Raw genomic sequence first — 26,361 nt, 5'->3', positions numbered from 1 at the left:
GGACGAAGCACATAGATACTGTTGTTGCAAATTCTTTGCGTAAACTGTTGTTCTTGAGGCGCTCACTGAAATCGTCTACGTCTGGTGTTCGTTTACTGGCGTACAATTCCTACATTCGTCCGTTGTTGGAATATCCCGTAATTATTTGGGACCCATTCATTTTAACCAATATTAAAAAACTGGAACGTGTACAGCATAAGGTAGTTAGGTTTGTTTTTAATTAATACGGCCGCGCGTCTGTTGGTGAGCTCGTAAGACGCCGTGGATTACCCCCGGTGACTTTGCAAAACCGTATCTGTCGATTAAAGTTCCTCTTTCAACTTGTAAACGGCCATTATAAGGTTAACACTTCCAAGTTCTTTACTTACTCATCAGGTTATAACACGAGACGAAGGTATGCTTTATCGATAACCCCCATAAACGCACGGAATAACTGTTTCAAATATTCTTTTTTTTCCTAGGACAATAACAGACTGGAATAATCTTAATTCTGATATTGTTACCCAGAATTGCTTATTAATGTTTGAAAAATGCTTGCAAATGTTATGAATTCGTGTGCGTTATCTGCTTGTATGTTTTTTTTTTTTCTTGAATGTTATGTATTCTTCACCAATGTCTGAAAATGCCTGCATGTGTGATGAATTTTGTATGCGTTTACATGCTTGTATATTTCTATGTATACCCACCCTGCTATGATCTGATTTCAGATTACAGTATCTATAAATAAAAATAAATAAATAAAATAAAATGAATGCAGCTTGCAGTGTGATTTGACTGAATGAGCCATAAACGTAACTCATCCCCCTTGGTAAATTAAAGCACATATTAGTGTCATGTACAACATATGTTACACTAACGTGGTGGGTTCTCTTGCTTATACAGCAAAATAGTCGGTTCGCGAGAAAAAAAAAAGTATTTTTGTGTACCCCTTGCACGCACTGGTTTAAGGAAAATGAGCTGTAGCTGTCCACCTGCGAGTATACTGAACAAAAATGTGTCCCAGCTGCTTAGTGGTACTTAAGATTATGTCAGTATTGCATATGTGCGTGTTGTCTAAAATAATTGAATTTTGAAAATGCTTGTAGGGATCTGATGTGCATATCTGCAGTGTATGGATACATGTAAAAGACTCAGCATCAAGTGCAAGTGAACGGTCCCACAGGCCCAGAGTCGAGCATGCAAATAGATTCGCTGCACACATTTTTGACCAGAAAAGATATGTCACATGAAATGGCATGCAAGGAAGTGTTGAAAATATTGCACAGGTAATAAACGCCTACGCTAATAATATGCGGGTTCATGCAATCGATTTCGTCCTTATTAGGCACTCGCCTCTTGATTGCTTCGTGGCACAGAAGTAGTCGGCATCAAGCTGTTTTTCTGCTGTGGCCTTTGTAGAAGCATAATTGTTGAAAGTGCAACAATTAAACAGATTCTATCACTTGTAGATTCGCCAGTACAATTCCGGTGCGCTGGTCCGCATGTCCAGCAATTTCATATAAAAAACACCGCTCCCTATGTAAAAAAAAAAATGCTCTACTGTGACGGTTCTCAAACGATTGTGATGCATCACAAGAGCTGTCTACTCGCGTGATGTTCTGAACAAGATACATTCGCTTACTTACACGTGAAATTACATGCCAGAGCACTTCGGAGCTTGGATGGTACAAAAGGCACGAATGTGCCATAGCGTCCGATGTTGACGTGCCATCGCATGTCAAACAAACTGTAAGAAACAACTACACATCCAAAAAACAGATTCGAAACTGAAATCAGCGTCATCCTTTATTGCAGGAATGCGTACATCGTGGTTTACATAAGTCACAAACTTAGCAAGCACGTTCTGTAAACTTAACATTAACACATCACCTTCATAAAGCCATCAGGTATGCGTTTTTAAATGACAAAGCATTAGGTTACCTGTACTTGTTTTCAGCTCTTTCAATAGTATTAGGTGACCTGTACTCGTTTTCAGCTCTTTCAATGGTGACTGCGCTAGCCACATTGACCAGTAGCAACAGGGCGGCGCCCTAGCGGTTCCCATTTTTTCGGGCCAGGTTTTCCTCTAGAGTTAGTTATAGTAACTCTATGAGAGCACCCATCGACGCCATGACGCTAGAATGACGTAGGCCGGAACTACTATATGGGGCTGTTTATTTTCCGGTTTTGCTAAAAACGCCAATCAGCGCGAGCCATTGGCGGATGCGTAGCCAAGGCGATAGTTTCGTGGAAGGCGAAAATTTCAGAATACGTGCAGAGGGAGCTTTTTGCTGAAAGAAGTGTTCGGTGGCTGCTTGATCGGCGCAGCTTCGAAGGGTGTCTATAGTGCTGCGCTTCTTTTTCGCGATAAATGGATATTTCCAGCCTGCGGATTTTCATCTCCTACGGACCTTCACATTTACACGTAAGTCGCACGTATTATTTACGCTATTAGAGCCTATCCTTTCCAGCGTTGTGGAAGGAGAGCGCGTAAGGCCGCGTTTATTTGTTTCGAGGGCTCGTCTGCGCTTTTCGATATGTCGAAATCGACATGTTCATGTTAATAGCACGGCCTAAATTCTATGCCTTGTGGTCTTTGTAGCTGCACTTAATGTGCAAGAGTTCGCATGCCAAAGCCTTGTGCAAGCGAATTAAGAGACTGCGGGTGCATCGCAATATGCATGGAACACCGATGTGCGCATGCAGTGTCCGTAGCGTACTATACAGAGTGTCCCAGCTAACTTTAGCTAGAGTTTAAAAGTATGCAAATGCCACGTAGGGAGACAGAACAAAGGTAATGTTTGCCGTCGTAAAGTGCCGCGGGCGGCCAGTCGCGCGGCAATTTTGCGTGCATTTGCGGGCTCCTTTCATGCTCGGAAAAACATTTTTATGTAGCACGTATTCTGCAACAGAAAGCTGCACCGAAAGTTTTTCACGTCGCTCTACAATTTTCTCATTGACGCTTTTCATCTAATTGTAATATTTGAGAAGTTGATTAATTAATTACGACTAATTATCAAATCAGGCGGGGTGAAAATTTTTTTTTATTTCCAAGCGACGGTCAACAATATTACCTCTGTTCTATCCAGCTACCTGGCATTTGCATACTTTTAAACTGGCTAAAGTTATCTGGACACCTTGCATATGCCATGCGCATGATGTAAGTCCCTGCGGTCGTGATGACACGCGTAAGATAATTTGAAGAAAGGCAAGTTTTGCCCCGCTGGCGTAAGATGTTTGCGACGCTTGAGGCTAAGTAACGTGAGAATGCGTTTGCATGTGCGCTGCGTATGTAGTGTTTGTCATGAAAAATTGTGGATTTGTAACAACCTGTTCATAAGTACAACGTTTAGGAGTTATTGAGAGGCCACAAAGCGTCTGGTCCAATATTTAGCACCCAAACAATAGTTATACATGCCCAATTTCTGGAACTTGCATAGTATATGCATGTCTTTATTTCATATACCAGAGCGGGACCATAGTACAATCGGTCAACTGAGACCTGGCTGCACAGTTCTCTGGTGAATAGACCTATGCAATTCAAGGAAAGACACATTCAAGTACCCATACAAGACTGTCATTAATTCACATTTTATGGCACGACCACTAATCTACTTTCACAGCATTTCACAACAAAGTATTCCGATTTCTGTTGTGTTTGCACTAAATAGTTCAATAAAATTAAACAAAAAATGAACTGTAGTGATAATTTGTCTACACAGCCTTCTGTCATCATCATCATCATCAGCCTGGTTATGCCCACTGCAGGGCAAAGGCCTCTCCCATACTTCTCCAACTACCCCGGTCATGTACTAATTGTGGCCATGTTGTCCCTGCAAACTTCTTAATCTCATCCGCCCACCTAACTTTCTGCCGCCCTCTACTACGCTTTCCTTCCCTTGGAATCCATTCCGTAAATCTTAATGACCATCGGTTATCTTCCCTCCTCATTACGTGTCCTGCCCATGCCCATTTCTTTTTCTTAATTTCAACTAAGATATCATTAACTCGCGTTTGTTCCCTCACCCAATCTGCTCTTTTCTTATCCCTTAACGTTACACCTATCATTCTTCTTTCCATAGCTCGTTGCGTCGTCCTTAATTTAAGTAGAACCCTTTTCGTAAGCCTCCAGGTTTCTGCCCCGTAGGTGAGTACTGATGAGACACAGCTGTTATACGCTTTTCTCTCGAGGGATAATGGCAACCTGCAGTTCATGATCTGAGAATGCCTGCCAAACGCACCCCAGCCCATTCTTATTCTTCTGATTATTTCAGTCTCATGGTCCGGATCTGCGGTCACTACTTGCCCTAAGTCGATGTATTCCCTTACCACTTCCAGTGCCTCGCTACCTATCGTAAACTGCTAATCTCTTCCGAGACTGTTGAGCATTACTTTAGTTTTCTGCAGATTAACTTTTAGACCCACACTTCTGATTTGCCTCTCCAGGTCAGTGAGCATGCATTGCAGTTGGTCCCCTGAGTTACTAAACAAGGCAATATCATCAGCGAATCGCAAGTTACTAAGGTATTCTCCATTAACTCCAATCCCCAATTCTTCCCAATCCAGGTCTCTGAATACCTCCTGTAAACACGCTGTGAATAGCATCGGAGAGATTGTATCTCCCTGCCTGACGCCTTTCTTTATTGGGATTTTGTTGCTTTCTTTATGAAGGACTACGGTGGCTGTGGAGCCGCTATAGATATCTTTCAGTACTTTTACATACGGCTCGTCTACACCCTGATTCCGCAATGCCTCCATGACTGCTGAGGTTTCGACTGAATACTTCTGTAGCGCCTTCTGTAGCCTTCTGTAGCGCGCTTTAAGACACAAACGGGTGCATGAATTAAACAGCGAATTATGCAGGGTCTTTGTTATGTCAATTTTATTAAATTTCTGTTGTAGATACCAGTACTCCGCGACTTCATCTGGGTTACATTTAACCAGTGGACTTTCGAAACGAGTAGTAGTGAATCAGCTGCTAATTGACAAAATCGTGCCAACTACCTCCTTAATTAATAACTTTAATGCACATGTTGCAATGGTGGAAATGAGTCCGTTAACATGCAGGGCCTATTCAGTTGGAACCAACCAGTTTCAATATATACGTCAAAGATTACGGAAAAAAATGCCTTGGTGTCATAGCTATTTTCTCGTTGCACTGCCAATATATGCAATGCTTGTGGGAAATAATCAGGACACCGACTCATTTTGCGGACTGTGACTTCGTATATCTCGAAACTGGTGCTAGTTACACAATTGGTTCCGATTGAATAGTTCCTGCACGTTCGCTGCCTCTAATTTCGCCATTACAGCATATGTCCTAAAGCGATGAATTAAAAATATAGCTAGCGCGATTTTTTTTCAATTAGATGCTTCCGCACTTGCGACCTATTCAGAATGTAATGTCCACCACTTAACCATATTTAAGAAGCGGAACACGCTGGTATCTGTGACAAAAGGCCTTACAAAATCGACATAAGAAAAAGCACCCCGTATACGTGACTCAAAAAAGAATAAAGCAGAATACATAAAAAATAATTGCGGCAAAAGAACGCTGGCCGCGGACAAGCCATGCCGTTGCCGTAGTGGGGAAGTCGCCGGCCCGCGTGTTGGCCGAACGTAGTCACAATGATTCAACCGGCGGTCATGACAACGGCGCGGTGTCGTGCAAAGACCAAGCTGGCACAGGCGCGGGCTAACCACGTGCAAAAACCAAGCTCGGTGCGACCCAGATGGTCGAGATCGGGCCGTCTGCTTTTTAGCAGGCCATCGGTTCAATCTTCTGACGAGCTCATTTTCTTGCTTGGGCAATTGACGGTGGGCGCTGCTTTCATGAACACCCACAATCTCTAGTACAGCTATGCACTAACACAGCTACGACTCTATGTGCTGCTGCATGTGGTTTTTTAAGTTATGCTTTCGGCGAAAACCAAGTGAGCAGACACTGCACTTGAAAGGTGCATCACCTCCGTGCATGAGCTTATGTCTACGCAGGTTTGCCTTGCTTTTAGCTCTGAATGGGCACACGGTGCAGGCAAAGGGCTTGGCGTTTGAGTGAGTTCCTCTGTGCTCCAACAGGCACTTCCAGTAAACTGTCCAATATGGGCAAAGGTGGCATTGAAATAGCTTTTCCCCTGTGTGTTTGCACATGTGGGCTTTATAGCACTTCAAGCTCTTATACGCCGCTGGACAAACTTCACACTTGAATGGTTTCTCTGTGCTGTGCGATACCAGGTGCGACTGTAACTTGCCAAGCCTAGGTGATGCGTACGGGCAGAGATGACACTGAAACAGCTTCTCACTTCCCTTTTCATGCACACACAGCTTTTGGTTCACCCTTCTAGCCTGGTTCCAACTTGTTCCTTTGTCAGTGTTGTTACCAGCTGTCGCTGATGGAACTGCAATTTGTAAAGGAAAAGATAACACACTCAGTTTACTGTGAAATTTTCATTTTTAAAGCAATTTTGTCTTTAGAAACAAAGCAACCTACAGCTGTACTTTTTAGTGATATTAGACAGTTCTAGCTTAACGTTAGCGTAATCGCGGAGTTGAGGTAAATAACGCTACTGTTCCGCTAACGAACTTTGCAGAAAGAGAGATTTAGTATAGCGTGATAGCGTAGTTTACGCGCAGGACGCTATTCCATTACGCTTTGGAGTTCTTATACATAGTGCACACAATTTTATCTGCGTGTACCTCTGGAAAGTGCGAGGCAGCACAATGCAAGTCAGGGGCACGTTGTATTTGTACTTTCCATGTCCAGCGATTTGCAGCAAATAGTACAAGCTGTCTACCATAGCCTCTATAATATGGCGATCTCAGAGGCCATATTCCGTCGTCGCACCTATTTCCCGACATCACCGATAGGTGGCGTAGGCATCTCTAATGTTTTCAACAGCAGCAACAGCAACAGCCTGTTTTATGTCCACTGCAGGACGAAGGCCTAATTCCCCCTGTCCCCTGTCCTGCGCCAATCGATTCCAACTAGCGCCCGCGAATTTCCTATTTACATCGCTCCACCTAGTCTTTTGTCGTCCTCGACTGCATTTTCCTTCTCTTGGTACCCATTCGGTAACCCTAATGGTCCAACGGTTATCTAACTGGCGCGTTACATGACCTGCCCAGCTCCATTTTTCCTCTTGATGTCAATTAGAACATCGTCTACACCCGTTTGCTTTCTGGTCTAAACCGCTCTCTTTCTGTCTCTTAACGTTATGCCTAGCAATCTTCGTTCCATCGCTCTTTGCGCGGTCCTTAACTTGTTCTTCAAAATTCTTTGTCAGTCTCCAAGTTTCTGCCCCATGTGTCAGCACTGGTAAAATGCACTGATTGTACACCTTCCTTTTCCATTATAATGGTAAGCTTCCAGTCAGGAGCTGGCAATGTCTGCGTATGAGATCCAACCCATTTTTATTCTTCTGTGAATTTCCTTCTCATGATCAGGGTTCCCTGTGATTATTTGACCTAGGTAAGCGTACTCCTTCACAGACTCTAGAGGCCGACCGGCGATTCTGAACTCTCGTTCCTTCGCCCGCCTATTTATCATTATCTTTGTCTTCTGCATATTAATCTTTCACCCCAGTCTTGCACTCTCTCTGTTAAGGTTCTCAATCATCTGTTGTAATTCGTCTGCATTGTTGCTGAATAAAACAATGTCATCGGCAAGCCGAAGGTTGCTGAGATATTCGCCATCGATCATTACTCCTAAGCCTTCCCAGTTTAATAGCTTGAATACTTCTAAGCACGCAGTGAAGAGCATTGGAGAGATTGTGTCTCCCTGTCTGACCCCTTTCTTTACAGGTATGTTCCTGCTTTTCTTCTGTACAATTAACGTAGCTGTGGAACCTCTGTAGATATTTTCCAAGGTATTTACGTAAGCGTTCTATAGTCCTTGATTACGTAATGCCTCCAAGACTACTGGTATCTCTACTGAATCAAATGCATTTTCGTAATCTATGAAAGCCTTATAGACCGTTTTTTCGTAGGCGCCGCCATATTGTGAACGTAGTGGCGCCGCCTATGAGCAGCGCCATACTGGCTTGGGTGAAAGCGGTCTTTTGCATGGCAGGTATACGCTCGGCGGCAGGTTCTGGCGTTTGTTATCGCGGTCGTGCGGTCTGTTTAGTATGACGCGCGTCTTCTACACGGTAAACGGTTCTGTGAGACGTGCTGAAGTGGTCTAAGGCGTCATGGCCGGAATTTCTGCTGGTGTTGAGGTGGACGGAACACGCAGCGCGATGTGTGCGCGCATACTTGAGCCTACCATCAGCCTCGGAGATCAATTGTGTATTTCCGAATGTTGCAATCAGTAATGTGACCTTATTACAGTATTATCCTCTATTTCTAAGCTGCGGTTTAGGAGCCATGAAACATACGCGACGATCGTAACAGCGTGGGTACCGTTCTGCTACGATAGGAGTTGTGCTATTATACTTTGACAGCATTCAAACTATTCGCTGCAGGTTACATTGCGTGACTACTTGGTTGGATGGATGAGGTTTCCACCCATGAATAAAATAGTTTTGGCTAGTAATAGCAGCATACCTTATACAGTCTGAATTAAGCTTGTCCAGCAAAGCGACCGTTTACGAACTGCGCGAGCGTCCTAAGCAGTAGTAGGTGCTGGATTACAGATATCTTTGTTCTATATAGCGCATGGTCCAAGCATACGGTATCAGCGGTTATATATTTATAAACGTTGTGAGAAGTTAGCCCGTTTTCTCTTGCTTTTCAGAGAAAGAGGATGCTAACCGATTTTTTTTTTTCGGTTAATTGTGTTCGTTCAGTTCTCTACGACGTACTCACACGTATTACGGAAATTTTGCGCTCAAAAATAGCCATCGCATTCTTTTTATGCGAACCCGTTCATATATTATGGCTGTATACAGGCCAAAAAGGCAATGCCGAAGCACACAGCTTATATATGTATCGTGCTGGCTCACCAACCGCAGTGATCACTGTGTTGAGCAGCGCCACGGGCCTCATGCAGCAAGGCTAGCGTAGACATATGGTAATTTCAAGCATACTACACTTGAAATGCGTGAGAACGATGCCAGTGTATCACAAATATTTGATAGCGCCTGCCGCTTAGACGTTTCGTGGTTGTCTTAGGTTGGCCGTGCACGAGCATGCGCTCTTATGTTTTATGTTTTACTCCCTACGCCAATCGGTCAGACAGTGAGCTGATTTACCATTTAATGCTGCTAATGCAGATACGCCGGTTTTCTTTGGTGAATTAAAATCGATATAAGCAATATAGTAAACAACGCATACACGCACCGCGACTGATAATGCGCGTACACCGCGGCTGATTATGCGCATCACATTTTTGCACCCCCAAGACATATTTCTGGCTACAGTAGTTACCGATGCACTGAAAGGCTTCCCTGACGACCTTATATGAACGAACATGGCGTAAATTTCACAAAGTAAGATCTAAAACATCTCGAAATCGTTCCGCAGCACGCGACAGCAATATTTTCAAGCAGCGCCGCGCCGGATCGCCCAAGCCAGAGAGGAGGAAAGGCTCTCCGCGTGCCGTATCCTCCTCGCCCGATGAAACGGTCTATAGAGAGGCTTATTGTACTCTGCCGATTTCTCGATAACCTGATTGATGACATGCATGTGATCCATTGCAGATTCTCCCTTCCTGAAGCAAGCCTGTTCGCTTGGTTGACTAAAGCCCAGTGTTGCCCTTATTCTATTGGAGATTATTTTGGTAAATGTTTCATATATTACTGGGAGTAAGCTAACAGGCCTATAATTTTTCAATTCTTTAACGTCTCTCTTTTTGTGGATTAGTATACTGTTGGCATCCTACCAGTTTTCTGGGGCCCTTGCAGTCAATAGACACTTCGTATAAAGAGCCGCCAGTTTTTCAAGCACTACGTCTCTTCCATCTTTGATTAAATCGACTGTTATTCCATCTTCTTCTGCCGCTCTTCCTCATTTCATGTCTTGTAAGGCCCTTCTGATCTCATCGCTAGATATAGGAGGAGTTCCTGTATCCTGTTAATTACTGTTTTAGGAGGTTTCTTTCGTTAGGCTCGGACGCGATCGAAATGAGAAGTGATCTCGAAAGCCCCGCAAGATTATCCAGAATACTCTGCCGTTAGAGCGGCCTAAAACTAATAGAAAGCCATATACGCAGTCACTTGCTACGAACGAAATGAATTCTACAAAAACAACGCCAAATTCAGCTCAAAGCAGGCAGCCGGGACTGCCGCCATATTTTACGTAAATCACGCAAATACGGCAACGTTAAGCCTGAGAAATATCGTGTGTACGCCAAACGGTATGGGTCAGTTAGCATTCTATGCATGCGCATTTCAATTCCGCTAAGCCCGCTATTACGCTAAACACGCTAAACGAACACTCAATTACCACCTCCATCATGATTTAGTGTGCGCGAATTCGCCGTGTCTGTCCTTCCACTCTCTCTCTCTCTCTGTATATATATATATATATATATATATATATATATATATATATGTCATCTTTCTATTCCCCTATTTCCGTCTGCCAGAGCAGGATAGCCAACCAGACGCTTTTCCGACTAAAATCCCTTCCTCGTTCTATTCTCGCCTCCGTCTGCTCCTTGATGCCCATAGCTGGGCAAAAACCTCTGGCTAAGTACGTGTTACGCTATAAGAAGGCCTCGACGAATTTTTATTTTTCATTGCAGCAGTGTTGCTCATAAATTAGAATAGAAGATCGGCATCTCAGCTTGTGTTGCATCAACCGTCTTCACGTGTTAGGCCGTTACTGATGACATCTCTCACGACTTAGCACACGCATGCTTGAGTATAGTAAATATCAGAGGACACCTCTTAGAAAAGTTTCCAATTTACACCAAGGTAACACTGAAGAATTGTAGACACAGCTGTCGAAAAGATTTCGACTCCATGAATTCCAGTTTGAGTGAACTGCCTTTATAACAAGTATGCATTTTCATTGTATTTAGACACTGCTAGACGGAATCTGCAGTCTTGAAAGGAACAGAATATACAAAGACTGCAATTACAGTGCACCGAAGCCATCGAAAGCTGAGTGAGAAACAACACATTCAAGAATATAAAAGACAGATGAGTTAAGCATAACTGTCATGCCGGTTACACCTTTCCGGGACAAGAAAAAAAAGGACAGAACAGGAACCAAAGGAGCGATCTGCCTCGAGGAGAAATCACTTTGAAACAAAAACGGTCTCTCTCTGAATAAGCCACCCAGATTGCATTATCCATGCGAATAATACGTCAACCTTTCTGCAGTCATATTGGCTCCAAGTACACACATTAGATTCTACCTGCGTCAATGTTACTAGAACAATGCCTAAACGACAAGAAAGGGGGTCAACCGAGGGGCCCGATCTTTATTAGTCACTTCATAAGAAGCCAACAAACGCTGACACCAATGACAATATAGGGGAAATTACTTGTGTGTAATAAATGAAGTAAAGAAACGACAAATTAATGGAAATGAAAATGGATAAAAAACAACTTGCCGCAGGTGGGGAACGATCCCATAACCGTCACATATCGCGTGCGATGCTCTACCGATTGAGCTATCGCGGCGTCGTTTTCGCATCCACTTTCTTGGGTATTTATGTTTCGTAGTAGAACCCTGGAAGTGTTAGCCAGCGCTACCCCTCACAGACATTGGCGGCGGATGTAGAACATCCTTTCTGCTGCAGGCGTCACGACAACGTGATCTTTTTGGGTGAAGGCAACCGGTCAATAAACCCACACATGCTACCTGAAGGCGTCAATGTTTCCAGACTCGAGACCCTCGTTATGTAATAAATAAGAAGAACGGGGTTAACCGAGGGGCCCGATCTTTATTAGTCATATCATAAGAAGCCAACATTCACACCAAGGACAACATAGATAAATTCATGGAAATGAAAGTGGATGAAGAAACAACTTGCTGCAGCTGGGGAATGATCCCACAACGATCCCCCTATGTTGTCCTTGGTTTGAGTGTTTGTTGGCTTCTTATGATATGACTAATAAAAATCAGGCCCCTCGGTTAACCCACCCCTTTGTTCTCGTTTATTACATAACCAGGGTCTCGAATCAGGCAACAATGACGCCTTCAGGTAGCATGTGTGGGTTTATTGACCGGTTGCCTTCACCCAAAAAGATCACGTTGTCGTGACGCCTGCGGCAGAAAGGATGTTCTACATCCGCCGCCAAGGTCTGTGAGTGGTGGCGCTTGCTAACACCCCCGCGGCTCTACTACGAAACATAAATACCCAAGAAGGTGGATGGAGAAACGGCGCCGACGTAGCTCAATCGGTAGAGAATCGCACGCGAAATGCGAAAGTTGTGGGATCGTTCCCCACCTGCGGCAAGTTGTTTTTTCATCCACTTTCATTTCCATTAATTTATCATTTCTTTACTTCATTTATTACACACAAGTAATTTCCCCTATGTCGACCTTGGTGTCAGAGTTTGTTGGCTTATGACATGACTAATAAAAATCGGGCCCCGGAAACATACATCAACGTAGGTAATCTAGTAACGTTGACATAAATAGCCAAGAAAGTGGATGGGGAAACGGCGCCGCGGTAGCTCAATCGGTAGAGCATCGCAGGTGAAATGCGAAGGTTGTGGGATCGTTCCCCCCCTTGCTGCAAGTTGTTTTTTCATCCACTCTCATTTCCATTATTTATCGTTTCTTTACTTCGTTTCTTACACACAAGTAATTTCCCCTAAATTGTCCTTGGCGTCAGTGTTTGTTGGCTTCTTATGACAGAACACTGCATAACATGCTCCAAATATGGGGTGAATGCAACAACGTTTACCAATCCTAGTGGTTAAAGTATTGGGAAAGTGAATACAAGTACCCGAGTACTTCCAGGGGAGCGTATTTTTATTGCGAAAGCAATACTGCTCGCACTTTCGGCCCATCGGTGGTCGTGGCGCCTCCTTACACAGCTGCGCGTCACGTGACCATGTGACGTCACGCCAGACCGAGAGACGGAGCCCCAGCTCGCGGCATCGATGGTGGAGGCGAAGCCTTGCGCGCCGCTGCTGCGGCGCTACCGAGAGAGGGCGCTCGCTGGTGTGACGTCACGCTAGGAGGATAAATGTGGCTACAGCTCGACTCCTCGCAGTGGTCGGCGCGCTGCCTTGCGCTATGTCGGATGACGTATAGCCATAAGTTTCACAAAGGGCAACCATGTCCACACCATTAGCCGAACCTTAAGGCGCAGCCAAGGGTATTGCTTTCGCAATCTTCCAGGCTTAACCAAGCTAAGCCTTCAGCCAATTTTTTTTTATCTTCATGCCTTTTGTTTCCGATAAAATCAATGACCGTTGCAGTTAAAACTGATATAAATTACGAGCACTAAACAGCGAAAACAACAGGACGGAGAGAGAGACACAGACCACAGCGCTAACAACGAAGTGTCTGTATTCTTTCAATCAGTATATAATTGACACGTGTACTTGTTTATCTTTATCGGGAGACCACGCTTCACCGCCTAACAAATGTTATCGCACAGCGCAGGACGCGCCTGCATATACCGGAAGCTTGTGAAATGTTATCGACGGTTCCATCCGCTGTCTGTCACCGAACCTTGTGTAATCTGATTGCATGTATGCGCGATGCGAATAGTGTAGACCTCTGTGGCAGACACGCGGGTCCCAGCGATTACTCTGGAACGTTCGACAACTGATGTATAAAAGCCAACATGCTTGACCCACTGATCAGATTTTCGACGATCGACGACTGTGTTCGCCGCTTTCGTTGAGCTCTGCGTGTAGCCTGTTTTTGTGGGCACAGGTTCGCCCAATAAAGAGTTAGTTTCGCCATTCAGTTTTGTTGCTGTGTCCTCGACCGTCACTACCACGTAACATCTGGTGGAGGTGCTAGTTCGTTCATGTACCGGACGCCCCCTACAAGCCGCGATCCAAGCCCGGACCGGAATGACAACACCAACATCGTCCCGGAATATCGAGCAAGCTGCCAACTGCAACAGCTGCCCCCGGAGCACGGCCTTCTACCTGAGATGACCAAGAGCGTGGCCAAGGCAACACCAATTGCTCCTCCAGCGTCCCCCATTCTGCTGCAACATCCTCGGGACCCACCACGTTTCCGTGGCTCATCGACTGAAGACCCGGAATCCTGGCTAGCGACCTACGAGCGAAGCGCGTCTTTCAACAACTGGGACTCCGAAGACAAGCTGCGGCATGTATACTTCGCCGTAGAAGACGCCGCCAGAATGTGGTTCGAGAACCGAGAGTCGACCCTGACAACGTGGAACCTGTCGCGTAGCGGCTTGCGGACTTTTACGACCATGGTGCGCAAGGAAAGGGCCGAAGCTATGCTAGAAGCCCGAGTATAATTACCCAACGAGACCACAGCGATCGTCACTGAGGAGATGACGCGCCTGTTCCGCCCCGCCGACCTGGATATGCCTGAGGAGAAGAAAATTCGGTTCCTCATGGGTTGGGTAAAACAGGAGCTCTTAACAGATTGATACGCAACCGGCCCAGGACTGTTGCTGAATTTGTTTCCGAAGCAACAACCATTGAGAAGGCGCTAGATATGCGTACAAGGCAGTATAATCACCGAAACTACACCGATGTTCAATCACTCGGCAGTGAAGACATACGAGAAACCGTCAAAGCGGTCGTTCGCGAGGAACTGCAGAAGCTATTCCCTAGGTCGCAGCGTCAAGTGGCCTCAATAGCCGACATCGTCAAAGAGGAGGTTCAGCGATCACTTGGGGTTACTGAAGTGCAAACATCATCGCCACAGCCCCACTCGGAAACGATGACCTACGCCGCCATCGCTCGCCGTCAAGGTCGTGCCAGGGCCCTGTAACGCCGCAATTCCGTCATCCACCGCCGCCAGCACGCCCACCCGTCGCCAAGCGCAGCTACCCGAGAAAGACAGACATTTGGGGAGCCCCTGACCACCGCCCACTCTGCTATCACTGCGGAGAATCCGGCCATGTGTACCACCGATGCCCATACCGCGACTTGGGACTCCAAGGGTTCGCCGTCAACGCGCCGCGTCCACACCTTGGGGAGCGAACTAGGGTGGAACTAGGGTGCCTAGGGGAGCGCCCATGTGACATTGCCGACTACCTCGCCGCCACTCAGTGGAGTTATCGACGACCGTCCCGTTTGCCATCACCAGGCCGCGCTACCTGTCGCCGCAGCGCCGTCCAAACACTGGCACAGCCCGGGGCCGCTCTGCAAGCACATATCTGGAAAACTAAAAGCAGCAACCGATGAAGGGCGGTTGCAGTTCGTCGAACTGACGGAGATCCTCCGCCGCCGCCGAAGACGCCGACGAGACTAGCTCGACGGCATAACAACACGCTGCCGTCCCGACGAAGTCTGGAAGCAAAGAATACACCGACGAAAGAGGACCTGATGATGCTACGTACCTGCCACAGATCAACGCGACGCAGCCATGGTGCGATGCCAAGAACTAACCATAATGCAAGACACAGAACCACCGATCTGGTAGTGCTTCTCAACGGCCATGCAATCACCGCCTTAGTGGACACAGGAGCTGCCCAGTTGAAGAAAGACTGCAGGGGAAGGCCCTCAAATTTGTAATTCTGGAGGACACCTCATTACGCCAACTGGAATCTGCACGGCAAGAATTACCATTCCTGACCGGACTTATACCCTGCCACCTTCGTTATCCTCCAAGAGTGTTCACGAGACGTCATTCTCGGCATGGACTTCCTGAACCAACACGGCGCAATCATCGACCTGACGTCGAAATCAATAATGCTGTCGGACGATCAAGCGATACCACCGGAGAGCTCTCGTAGTCACCACACCTTGAGTGTGCTCGAAGGTCAAGTGAGCCTCCCGCCGCGCTCCGGCATTATTATTTCCGTCGGCACCGAAAGACCTGCTGACGTCGAAGGCGTCATCGAGGGCTACCAATGTCCAGTGCTCGACTGTGAAATGTGCGTCGCAAGAGGGATCGCTAGACTCCACGGTCGAACTAAGAGGTTGAAACCACCTTGGTCATTCGCGAGCCTCGATTGTTCGTTGGCAATTCCTCACGTTTGCGCTAAGCGGAGTTCTCCTTTCGCGGCAACGCGTTCGCTGGTACTGGAACATCTTGAGACTGAATATGCACGTCATCTTCAAATTTTTACTGATGGCTCTGTGGTCAAGATCAGAGTATCTAGTGCAGCTGCTTTTCACATTCCCTCTTTGAAGTACGATTGGTCTATTCGCTTCACTGCAATCGTGTCCTCCACAACGGCCGAAATCATTGCCATTGAGGCAGCTCTAAAGAAGCTACGGTTTTGTACGCCTCAACCTGTTGTCATTCTTACATATTCAAAATCTGCCCTTCCAAGGTTAGAGCACGGGTTCCCTACTGATGCCTTATGTCTTAGCTCCCTACGCTCGGTGCACAATCTCCATATCAAAGGCTTCTCCATACGTTTCCAATGGGTGCCCTCGCACATAGGTATCATAGGCAACGAGATGGCAGACAGCCTCGCCCATAGAGCGCTGTCTGGGAATCCATTGAGAAAAGTGCCTCAAGAGGACAAGAGACTCTTCAGAGAAGCAGTGTTGTGCCACTTCAGTTCATTGTGGAGCTCACCTCACAAGCCATGTGTGATCAAGGGTCTCAAAAGAAACCAAGCCACTTTACTGCTCCGCATTCGCACGGGCTCTGCTTGTACCCCTGCGTGGATGTATAAGACTGGCCTGGCGTTGTCTCCATTATGTTCAACGTGTGGTGTGTGTGCAGTGACATAGAACATTACCTAAAGTGCTGTACTCTGTATAATGCGGAAAGGAGTGTTATTCGGGTCCCTCAAGAAGACAGAAGTTCCTCACAGTTCTCTTCAGGACATTGTTTTCCTGCGCAGGAACCAGTTGTGTAGGATGGTTTTTCGCCTTCTTTTAAATTACCTGCAGGACACGGATTTGGCCTCCACATGGTGACCTTAGGAGTGACCATTTGTAAGTGTGAGGTCTGTGTATGATTTATGTGATTTATATATATTTAAGTGTTGCTACGGTGGAGCAATTGCCGGCAGCAACTGCAAGGCTAATCCCACCAGTAGCCTACAACCACTCAACTTCACGGCGGGAAAGCGGAAGATATGCTAACTAACTTCAGCCAGGAGTTGAAGCACATCAACAATGGCATGACAATCACGTACATCGCGGAAATTGTGGAAGCCAGCAATGCGTTTATCCTCTCGGATTCTGCCGCATCTACCTCAACGACTATAGTTCCCGAACCAGACTTTGACATAAGTCTGTCTCCCCAATAGTAAGCAGCAACAGCTTGGAACTCTTCTCCGATGATACAAAGACTGCTTTTCGACGTCATCGAGGACTCGACAAACAACAGTTGCAAAGCATCACATAATAACCGAAGAGTGCACTCAAACACTCCGCCAGAGCCCTTGCCGAGTTTCGACAAGAGAACGTGAAAGCTATTAGGCAACAAGTCAACGAAATGCTGCGCAACGACATCATCGAGCCGTTGAAAAGCCCGTGGGCATCTCCTGTAGTCTTGGTGAAGAAAAAGGATGGAACCTCACGTTTCTGTGTCGATTATCGTCGACTGAACATGATCACGAAGGACATATACCCCTTCCCACAGATATACGACGCATTGGATCAGCTTTGCAACACTAAATACTTCTCGTCGATGGACCTCAAGTCTGGCTACTGGCAAGAAGAAGTCAACCAACGAGATCGCAAAAAGACCGCCTTCATCACGCCAGACGGCCTCTATGAGTTCAAGGTTATGCCATTTGGACTGTGCTCGGCGCCTGCAACATTCCAGCGCATGATGGACACCGTTTCAGCAGGATTGAAGTGGCAGACCTGTCTTGTGTGCTTTGATGACGTCATCATCTTCACCGGAAATTTTGAAAATCACCTTAGAGAATTTGTGACAGTACTAGAGGCCATCAAGTCATCAGGGCTCACTCTGAAGCCGGAAAAGTGACACTTCGCTTACGATGAGCTTCTGTTTCTAGGCCACGTCATCAGCAAATCTGGAGTCCGCCCTGACCCGTAGAAGACAGCTGCAATCGCAAAGTTCCCGCAGCCCATCGACAAGAAGGCAGTGCGTAGATCCCTTGGCACGTGTGCCTACTACAGGCACTCTGTGGTCAAGGACTTTTCACGCATCGCTGAGCTGCTGACACACCTAACCAAAAGTGATGTCGAGTTCAAGTGGGAAACGCTGCAGGCCGACGCCGCCAGTAGTTGCGCACTTTGACGAGGACGCCGATACCGAAATCCACGCTGACACCAGCAGCCTAGGCCTCGGTGCCATTCCAGTCCAGAGGAAAGACGGACTTGAATGGGTGATAGCTTACGCTAGCCCGTCACTGTCAAAAGCGGAAGGCAATTATTCTGACTGAAAAGGAATGCCAAGGCATCATTTGGGCTACAGAAAAATTCAGCCCTTACCTATTTGACAGGCCATTCAATGTCGTCAGCGACCATCACGCGCTGTGTTGGCTAGCTAAATTAAAGGACCCATCAGGACGGCCGGCACGGTGGAGCCTCAGACTGCAAGAATATGACATCACTGTAATCTACAAGTCCGTACGAAAACACTCTGATGCCGATTGCCTATCACGCGCCCCCTATTGACCCGCCACCACAAGACGACGAGGACGACAACGCCTTCCTTGGAATAATAAGTGCAGAAGACTTCGTTGAACAGCAATGAGCAGACCCAGAGCTAAAAGGTCTCGTCGAGTATAATAAAAGGGAATACCGACGTCGCCCTTAGGTCATTTAAGTTTGAATTGTGTTCGTTCACGCTTCAAAACAATCTGCTCTTGAAGAAGAACTTCTCACCAGTCCGTGCCAACTACCTTCTTGTTCCATCAGCGCTGCGTGCAGAAGTACTGCACACCCTACATGACGATCCGACCACTGGGCACCTCGGATTCTACCGGACGCTATCAAGGATACAGGAAAGGTATTACTGGCCGCGCCTGACCGCCGACGTCACCTGTTACACCAAGACATGCCGAGACTGTCAGCGGTGCAAAACACCACCGACAAGGCCAGTCGGATTACTACAGACAATCGAGCCTCCTTCCCGACCATTCCAGCAGATCGGGATGGATTTGTTGGGACCCTTTCCGACGTGAACAACCGGAAATAAGTGCATCGTCGTGGCAACGGACTACCTCACCCGCTTCGCTGAAACTAAAGCCCTGCCGAAAGGTAGCTCAGCCGAAGTGGTGAAATTCTTCGTCGAGAACGTCCTGCTGCGACATGGTGCCCCAGAAGTCGTGATCACCGACAGAGGAACGGCCTTTACAGCAGAGCTCACCCAAGCCATTCTGCAATACAGTCAGACAAGGCACAGGAGGACAACTGCCTACCACTCACAAACAAATGGTCTTATGGAGCGCCTGAATAAGACCCTCGCCGACATGCTAGTAAGGTATGTCGACATCGAACACAAGATCTCGGATGCCATGTTGTAACCTTCGCTTACAAAATGGCGGTGCAAGAAACAATACAGATCACGCCGTTCAAGCTGGTTTACGGCAGGAACCCGACGACGACTCTCGATGCCATGCTGCCGCATGTCGCCAACGAAGAAAATCTTGACGTCGGCACCTATATCCAGCGCGCCGAAGCCCGACAGCTCGCCCGCCTATGGATCAAGAGCCAGCAGCGTACCGACATCCGACACTACAACCTCTGACGACGCTACGTCGAGTACCAGCCCGGCCACCGTGTTTGGGTTTGGACCCTGATACGCCGATGAGGACTCAGTGAGAAACTATTGTGACGCTATTTCGGACCCTACAATATCATCCAACGTATTGGCGAACTGGTCTGTGAGGTCATGCCAGATAGCATTTTGCATTCACAGCGGTGCTGCGCAAGATATGAAGTGGTCCACGTGGTGCATCTTAAGCCCTTTTACACACACCGACGAACTTCCTTTTTTTGTTGCTTCTTTGCTACGGGTTGTTTTGTTTATTACTTTGGTTTGTTTGCAGCATTGGGTCAATGTTTTTTAAGAGGGGGGTGTTGACACGTGTACTTGTTTATCTTTATCGGATGACCACGTTTCACCGCCTAACAAATGTTATCGCACAGCGCAGGGCGTGCCTGCATGTATCGGAAGTTTTTGAAATGTTATTGATGGTTCCATCTGCTGTCCGACACCGAACCTTGCGTAATCTGAGTGTATGTATGTGCGACGCGAATAGTGTAGAACTTTGTGGAAGACGTGGGTCCCAACGATTACTCTGGAAAATTCGACAACTGATGTATAAAAGCCGACGCGCTTGACCTGCTGATCAGATTTTCGACAATCGCCAACTGTGTTCGCCGCTTTCGTTGAGCTCCGAGTGTAGCCTGTTCTTGTGGGCACAGGTTCGCCCAATAGAGTTAGTTTCGCCATTCAATTTTGTTGAAGTATCTTCGACCGTTATTACCATGTGACAATATATACTGTTCTACCGCTATCTCAAAGCACAAAAGTAACAGAAATTCAGCATGTGCAGGGGCAATAAATCGCATAACCTCTAAAATTAAACTTCGAATAATAAACCTCTCTTCGTACTGTTGTTTAGCGCTGTTTACTGCTCGTAATCATCAACCAACCAGCCAAAATACGTACTCTTCTGCCGATATAAATTAATTGCGACTATTGGTACGGACTTCAAGAAGTTATTAGGTGTCTCATAACGTGATGTTAGCACGGCTACAGCAGTTTTCCAGAAATTTACTTTCAAATAATGTTTAAAGTGAGACTTCCTTCAGACATTGTAATTATCCATTAACTATGTGCTTGCCACTCGGAATGCGCTCCTTTTCAGTGCTGTGGTTCTAAAATCTCATTTCAAGATGTATTATTAGTCTCAACATACACCGCGATACATAAAATAGCATCCTCATCATCGGTGTTCTGAGTGGATGCGACATGACATGACAAGAACTTTATTTGAGGACTGAGATCTAGGGTAGCCGGAGGCTTCCAAGATCAAGTTGGTGGCTCCGCCCACGATGGGACCGGGAGACGAAGTCCCACCTTAATGTTGTGGGCCCTCTGGACAGCCTGGAGTTGAATGTGGAGATTGCTGCTCTTGATAGATTCCTCCCATTGTTGTTTCGTGATTGGTGGAGAGGCGTTAAGGGCTCGGCACAGCCAGAGCATGTGTTCAAAAGAGCATGAGTCATGACCACATTTTGGGCACGACTGAGTAATCAGGGTCTATACCATTAGATGGAGGAGTGGGATACGAACAGGTTTGCAGAAGTCCGAGTGTGCTAGCCTGAGGTTTGTTCAATTAGGGGTGGGGGGGTGGAAGTGTCCTCCAGCCCAGTCAATAATGGGAAACAATTTTGTGGAAAGCACATAATGGATCTTCGTGGATGTTGACCTCGTTGCAAGCCTGGCTACCCGCGACAGCATGGTACGTGAAATCACGCGCTCTCCGGTAGGCCTGCTCGTTAGGATTACGTCCGCGCGGGTTAACTGAGCCATCTAGATGGGCTGGGAACCACGAGATGTGGTATCCTTTTTCGCTGCTCTCCCGAGTTCTTTGAAGTGCTTTGTTCGCAATAGTATTCGCGTTTTCAGACACGAGGGTGGAAGAGAATGATTTAAGTGACTTGCGCGAGTCTAAGAAGACGATATTGAGAGCTTTTGAGTTGTGAAAAGCCAGAATGATCGCCGCTTCCTCCGCCACATGGGCAAACTTCGTATAGACAGAGGGTGCATTAAAGGGACACTAAAGGTTACTATTAAGTCAACGTGGACTGTTGAAATACCATCCCAGAAACCTCGAAACGCTTGTTTCGTGCCAAGGAGAGACTTATTTTAAGGGGAAATGCGTTCTGAAGCGTCCGCGTACCTCTAGCGCAGTTCAAATTGCCCGCCCTCCGATCGAGGAGTACTGACATCATGGTCTCATAGTGACGTTGCGCCATCGGCGAGTAGAACGGCGTCCGCAGGCGGCGCTACGGCTTTTCTGCGCAAAACGCAAACGCGCGGCCAGAAACAGAGCCAAGACAGAGCCGACAGCAGAGCGAAAGCGGGAGTATGGTGGCTAGCGGAAGGAGAAACGCGCGACCATAAGCTGGTACTTCATTCTATAACGCAAACTTCGACGCTTGTCGCAATGGACCCTGATAACGACAGATTGGCTCGCGATGCTGGGCCCAACTTCAGCGATTTGAGCACTGACGAGCGCGGCCTGCTGCTGAGGGCTCGCGCTGCCGGCGTCGTTGCGTACTACGACGGCGGCCTCGACACCGGCTCTCCGGAGCGGGAAAGCAACGAGGGCTTCCCACGACATCACATGGACGTGGCATTCTCGCTGCTTGTTCCAAATGAAAGTTTCGCGAGCCAGCAGAACCCGCACAGCACGACGCGATAACGAAACTACTGGAACTCCAAAGCGTGCGCGGCGCAGAGTCGAGCGCGCACAGTCCAGCGAAAACGAAACCTTTCGACCACCCATACTACTGAAGGGTAACGTCAAAATGTTTTTTCTTAGAATCGAATAGACCTAGACAAGTAGCATTTTCTTCCGTCTTATAATCGAATGAAATGGTATTTTTTAATACGAGTAGTTGAGTATTAGTAACACAAATTATGAGGAGTGCTTTCGTCATCGGGCTAGTACCGGAATGTCGCTGGGGGGTCTCAAATCGTGTCATGCATTTACCTCAATTTCTCGGTTACTAAGGCTCTGTTCGCGATTATATTGACGCCTTAGACGTTCTAGAAAATTGTTCTACCACTTTAACTTGACTTTCTGGTAACCTTTAGTGTCCCTTTAATCAGGTTGCCTCCGCGTCTAGAACCGAGACAGTGAACTCATCCTTACTGTCATACCTGGCAGCATCGACATGGAGGGCATTTAGTTTCTGCTGATTGATATTTTTAAGGATGGACTTGGCTCTCACGAATCTTCTACTCTCGTTATGCACTGGGTGGATGTTTCGTGAGACGGGGTCAACCATGATGCGAGTTCTGGTTTCCCGGGTCCAGCAAACTTTGGTCGCCGGTTTATGTCTGGATTGGATACCGACTCCTAAAATCTTGATTTCAGGCTTAGTGGATGATAGTCTCATTATTTGAGCCGCTGTGTGAGCTTCCATAAACTCATCGATGGCGTTGTGAATTCCTAGCTGCAGCAGCTTCTCGGTGCTCGTGGACTGCGAAACGCCAAGCATGCGCTTGAGACCGGTTCTGATTAGGAAGTCGAGTTTCACCTTTTCTGCCTTACCCCAATTAAGGTACGGTGCGATGTAGGTAACTTGACTTAGGAAGAATGCCTGGTAAGTTCTGAGCAGACTGTCCTCTTTGATACTGCATCTTCGATTTGAGACGCAGGCTACAAGTCTTAGGACATTACTAGCCTGTCCAGTGAGCCTGCTGAGGGCCGTCGAGTTACAGCCCCTAATTGCTTGGAGGGTTTTCGGAAATTCTAATGTGGTACTTCGAAGGAACACCTCACGAAGCAGGAAAGCAGGAATGAAACTAATAACGTGCCATTTTTTAGCATGAGCATTGAGAGTTAAAAAATCGAAAATATTCAAAAAAGGTTGAAAGCCACTTTAGCATACGCTAAAGAGGATGAAGACGAAAGCCTGCCTGCTCACGAGACATTCATTAAATTACTTGACTGTTGTCAGGACAGGGTTGTCCTGTCCGTTTCTTCTTAGTGGTGCTGGCGTCCGTACTTGCTGGAACCCCTTATACGTTCACCATGCACCAACTGGCCCAGCAAACCACACTACTAAATTATTTAACATTTTCATTTGAATGCATTGTAACTTCCCTATGTTTTATTCCACCAAAGATCGTGGGCTCAAGTGCCTTAACTTTGCGCTAATTAAGACCAAAGGTCATGGGTTTGACGCCTACAAGTCGTGGGTTCGAGTGTGTTAATTAAATATATCTTAATTACCTTTACCTTAATTAACACTAGCGACCGTGGGTTGGACTCCCATCAAAGGTTGTTGGTTCAAGTGCCTTAACTCTAACTTAGTCAATTTTGCCATAACACAAAAGACCATGGGTCCGACTCCCACCAAAGATCCTGGGTTCGAGTGCGTTAATATGCTCTATCTTAATTAACTGTGCCTTAATTAACACCAAAAGTTGTAGGTTCGACTCCCACCAATGATCGTGGGCATGGGTGCCACTTCTTGGCGGCACAGAATTTTGGTGTCATAACACTGGACAACAAATTTTTCGTCCATCTAAGGCTTTCACTTTAATATGCGCGACTTCGTCCTAGTTTCCAACTTCTTGAATTTAGACCATGCATACAAAAATTAAGGCAAAAACTTCACTGGAGTTGTCTAAGTATGTGTAAGCATTGTGCCATTTGCTCATCTCCCCGCAGCTCAGTGCCATTATAAATATCAAGCTTGATCCGACCAGTATAAACCCGTAGCGGTCGTTATCAACCTTAGCGGGCTAGATCCGACCCTTAAATTATCAACCCTTATCGCTTGTTCTCAACCTTATCAAATTCAATCTGACCCTGTTAGCCCTTATCGGTTCTTATCAACCCTATCGGACTTGATCAGACCTTTACCAACCGCATCAGAATTGTTCCGAGCATTATAAACCCTTATCGCTCTTCGGCACCTTATTCATCCACGTCTAACCATTATCAACCGCGATCAGACCCATATAACCCCTCATCACTCCTCAGGGTGTCTACCAAGTTGGCATTTCCAAATTCCCTGAGTTTTCTAGGTTTTCCCTGAGTGCCTTTGCAAACTTCCCCGAGTGATGCAGAATTATATTTTATCTCAAGACGGGCTGAAACCATATCGCCCGATGCTGTCACTCGCTAGTAAGCATACTAAAAATTTAAAGAAAAACGACTTAGTCCAATTTGAATACTAAGGAGTAGTGTTTATGTTATTCAAAAAGAGAATAGAAGGGAGGGGTTAGTAAAATGCACAGCAAATAAAATGACTTCGAAAAAAATTGTAAATCGAGCCGGACATTCTCAAATACGAATAAAAAGGAGATGCATAGAGAAGCAAATATTTTCGAATGTGAGCTATTTCTACCAACTGATAGCAAGCTCAGTGGTATGAGGCCCGAATGTTGTCACAATTGAGATTCTCTCTCAACAGCTCGTATGTCAACCTCAACTGTCCCGACATACTCTCAGTCCGCGCACGACGCCTCAATGTTGTGTTTCACTGCTTTAAAGAGTTTATCTTGATTTGGATGAGGGACACTTGCATCTCGGCATCAGCCAACACTGTTTTTTGAGCAAAAGCTCCTTCGAAACGGCGGCAGCACGCTTCTTTTCCCTTTCATTCCTCAATGCGTAGGTCTTTTCTGTTCTTGTCCTCCTTCCGCCACTCGTTCGCCCCACAGACCATTTGAAGCATTTTCTTGGTCAGTTGCAGAGTCCACGTCCGATTTTTCGAACTCCATAGGGGCCGCGAAAACGTCAGAAAAATCGGCCAGTTGGAAAAAATACATGTCATTTACTGCCCTTAAGGGCTCAAACTGTCACAGGCACATTCGAAAACGCTCTGAAGGCCTGCCGGTACACGTATTAGGCATATCGGTGCTCGTACTGTGACAGGAAATACCGCGTGCAAGCGCGTATTATTAAGGAATACATACTGTGTCCCATGGCAATAGACGAGAAAACCATGGCCAGGCGGCGCTACTGCGCCTCCTGACAGCGCCCCCAATGTGGAAACGTGATGCAGCGCGGTCGTGCCGTGGCGCGGTCTCCGCTTTGTTTACACCGGTTCGCCCGCGCGTTTCTTCGCTGCTCGTTCTCACGGCGCTCAGTTTTCGACGGCGGCAGATCGCCTGCTTGCGCAACAGCGACGCAGAGATTGCAATGCGGTTTCAAGAAGGCTGCCGACGCGGACAGATTCTTTCGTGGCGGCAACCTCACGAAAGGGGAGCGTCTGCTTCCGCACGTGTACGGCGTTCAACAAATCGTGGACGGTGATGTGACAGTGAAAGCCAAGTGCGTGTCACAGGTGTCCAAGATCGTATACGATGTCGATTTAGAGGTATACACCAAGTTCAGAAGTTTAGCCACTTTATTTCTATATGATGCAGGCACAAAGCGGTCATGCATACTTGCAGAGATGTGGAGGGACGGTGACGATTGCCGTTAGTTTCCTCGGTAGCTGAGTGCGCGCACACGGCTGCTCTCATTTTGTGCTTCCGCCTTTTGCTGCTAAATTTCTTGGCTGGAGCATTAGTAAATTACACGTTTGTGTTCGTTCTGATTTGCGCGGAGCTGTCAGCGAACAACGGCAAGCGTTATCGATGTCTTCGCTTCGCAAAGCCTGCTTGTTTTTGTAAATTCGCATGCTTTTGGATGGCTCCCAGGGAGTGTCATCAGCACTGCGAGCACAGAAAGAACACATGTAT

At 46.8% G+C, this 26,361-nt stretch overlaps 1 protein-coding gene across 4 annotated transcripts in view; it reads right to left on the bottom strand.

Annotated features, from left to right (window-relative positions):
• Window positions 1-1,767: 1,767 nt before the first annotated feature.
• The window catches only part of LOC126529640 (uncharacterized), an 81,762-nt gene continuing 57,168 nt past the window's right edge, over window positions 1,768-26,361 (bottom strand). For all 4 annotated transcript variants that reach the window (XM_050177157.3, XM_055069927.1, XM_050177155.2 and 1 more), the window contains one exon: window positions 1,768-6,377. In XM_050177157.3, coding sequence (XP_050033114.1) covers window positions 5,854-6,377 — 524 coding nt within the window. In that variant the 3' untranslated portion in view covers window positions 1,768-5,853. The remainder of the gene's footprint in view (window positions 6,378-26,361) is intronic.

The sequence above is a fragment of the Dermacentor andersoni genome, chromosome 9 (assembly GCF_023375885.2).
Source record: "Dermacentor andersoni chromosome 9, qqDerAnde1_hic_scaffold, whole genome shotgun sequence".
In the NCBI taxonomy this organism is placed as follows: Eukaryota; Metazoa; Arthropoda; class Arachnida; order Ixodida; family Ixodidae; genus Dermacentor; species Dermacentor andersoni.
Note: the sequence above shows the minus strand (reverse complement) of the source record. Positions and strands in the feature narration are given on the sequence as shown.